We start from the raw sequence: 2500 nt of genomic DNA, 5'->3' as shown, positions 1-2500 counted from the left end.
TTTTCAGTATTATGGGTGTTATTGGTTGTTTTTTTCAGTGTTATGGGTTGTTATGGGTTATTATGAGTTGGTTTTTCAGTGTTATTGGTTGGTTTTAAAAGCAAATTTAAGAGAAAACTGGATGGTCATAAAGCACAATGTCATTCCTTGACAACAGGAAGTTTATTGTGCAGCTCTGAATGTGTCACTCAGCACAAGCAGATTATAAAAGCACTTACTTGGAGCGCTGAGTGTTTTCTTTCTGGATGTGTTAGTCACAAGTTCTGTTTCACACGCTCTCAATTCTAAGAGCCGTGGAGAGGACCGGACACGGAATGAGGACAGACGGCTGCCTCAACGTCAGAGCGTCAGCCATCCTTACACCGAATATCAAAGATTTTGTTTAATGGACCCATTCTTCTCTCCCAGCAATCAGAGCCTAATCAGCCAGTGGTCTGATCACTGGGACACGGTGCGAATAGCAATGAGAAATCACTGAGGCCAGTCTGGAGGGCAAGCTGATTGGTCTGTGTTTGGCTGAATACGACGTCTCTCTGTGCCCGTAAACCTCATGTCAGAATCAATGGCCTGGCTAATCAGGCCCTGGTTCCTGCCTGGGTTTAATTATCCACACCCTCGCTCCCCTGATCACTCCCAGCAGCAAAAGCAGCAAAGCAGCTCCAGGGCTTCCCAGTACACGGAGGTCCAAGTATGAGATACACTCCCCGGCCCCAGAGTTGGAGTGCATATAGCATCCTCTGTGGTGCAGAATTCCAGTTAGACATTCACGTCTGCGTGGTGGCAGAATGTACAGACGCTGCTACAGAACTCCGGCCTCTCCGCTCTTCCGGATAAACTTGTGTCTGGCAGCACTGTGCCACTACCATGTCAGACTTGCTGCTGCGTGAATATGGTCAGCTAAACAGATACAACTAGGGCAGAAGTGAGCCGTGCTCAGACACCAACCAGTGATGTGGCAGAGCGGCTGGCTTACCAGTTGTGCATGCCACCAGTTGGACTTTATTTGTACATGTATAAAATTCACCTTAAAGTTAGGTGTATGTAATTATATACGTAATAATCTGGGACATGTGTGGAGTCTTTCATGTGGAGGACAGTGTTTCAACATGCCATGCCGGGTTTTACCGCTCTGAGCACGTCTCTATAAAGAACTTTTTTTCTGTTACAGGACTGACAGTTCTGCAGAAGGTTCTGGATACGGCAGCAGAGCAGAACTGGCTGGTGACCTCGGTGAATGTGGAGACCATGACAGAGGCATCCTTCCTCAAAGTCTTTCAGGACCTGGACAAGCGGAAGGAAGGGCAAATCATCATCGACTGCGAACTAGAGCGCCTCACCTCCATACTGAAGAAGGTAACCAGGGAGACGTGTGCTCCCATTGCCGCCACATTCCGGCTTGTGCAGTCGAGGATGTTTTTCCAGGGAACACACCTGACCCATGTGACGTCCGCTGCCTGTCTGAATTGGACGGCTGGGATTGCAGTGCCAGCCCATGTGCCTCGAGCCCTGACTTAAAATACATCCCAGAGTGCTCAGTGTGAGCCAGTGTGTGTGGTTATCAGCTCAGTGTGAGCCAGTGTGAGTGGTTATCAGCTCAGTGTGGGCCAGTGTGTGGGGTTATCAGCTCAGTGTGAGCCAGTGTGTGTGGTTATCAGCTCAGTGTGGGCCAGTGTGTGTGGTTATCAGCTCAGTATGGGCCAGTGTGTGGGGTTATCAGCTCAGTGTGAGCCAGTGTGTGTGGTTATCACCTCAGTGTGAGCCAGTGTGTGTGGTTATCACCTCAGTGTGGGCCAGTGTGTGGGGTTATCAGCTCAGTGTGAGTAAGTGTGTGTGGTTATCAGCTCAGTGTGAGCCAGTGTGTGTGGTTATCAGCTCAGTGTGAGTAAGTGTGTGTGGTTATCAGCTCAGTGTGGGCCAGTGTGTGTGGTTATCAGCTCAGTGTAGGCCAGTGTGTGGGGTTAGCAGCTCATCCCACCTCTTCCTCCCTCACACTGTGAAGGATGTGCAGAGATTAATGACACACCAATGACATGTGCAGCCAGCCAGGGCAGGACAATATTCCCCATCACCTCAGAGGAGAAGAAGGAAGTGTCCCGTCCCGAATCCTTTTCCCGTCATAATTCGGAACTCTCGGCTATACATCCCATGCCGAATCAAAACCCACAAAAGCCATTTGTCTCACATGTGAATTTTATTTATGTATTTATTTATTTATTTTCCAGCAACATTAATCATCATCTCAGTTTGCACATTGACGTAAATGTGTCACCATTGGCTAACAAGCTTTTTTTCGTCTGCTGGTACCTTTCATTGGATCCGTTAGTGAGATCAGCCGAGGACAGTTCTTTGTGTGCTTACACAACCGATCAGTGTCAGCAGCTATTTTCAGATATTTTGAAGACAGAATCCCACTCGTGGAGGTCTGTCTGAGGAGGGCGTCTCTCCCCCTCGTGGAGGTCTGTCTGAGGAGGGTGTGTCTCCTGCTCCATTCCAGCGGTGC

At 48.9% G+C, this 2500-nt stretch overlaps 1 protein-coding gene across 7 annotated transcripts in view; it reads left to right on the top strand.

Annotated features, from left to right (window-relative positions):
- The window catches only part of gria1a (glutamate receptor, ionotropic, AMPA 1a), a 56340-nt gene that overhangs the window by 13318 nt on the left and 40522 nt on the right, over nucleotides 1-2500 (top strand). For all 7 annotated transcript variants that reach the window (XR_014117409.1, XR_014117408.1, XM_027024067.3 and 4 more), the window contains exon 4: nucleotides 1169-1353. Coding sequence is in view for 5 of the 7 variants with exons in the window: in XM_027024067.3 (XP_026879868.2) it covers nucleotides 1169-1353 (185 nt within the window). In the remaining 2 variants the exon portion in view is untranslated. The remainder of the gene's footprint in view (nucleotides 1-1168; nucleotides 1354-2500) is intronic.

Source organism: Electrophorus electricus, chromosome 16 (assembly GCF_041902795.1).
Source record: "Electrophorus electricus isolate QZ-2024a chromosome 16, ASM4190279v1, whole genome shotgun sequence".
Classification (NCBI taxonomy): domain Eukaryota; kingdom Metazoa; phylum Chordata; class Actinopteri; order Gymnotiformes; family Gymnotidae; genus Electrophorus; species Electrophorus electricus.
The sequence above is the reverse complement of the archived record's forward strand: the minus strand, read 5'-3'. Positions and strand labels throughout refer to the sequence as shown.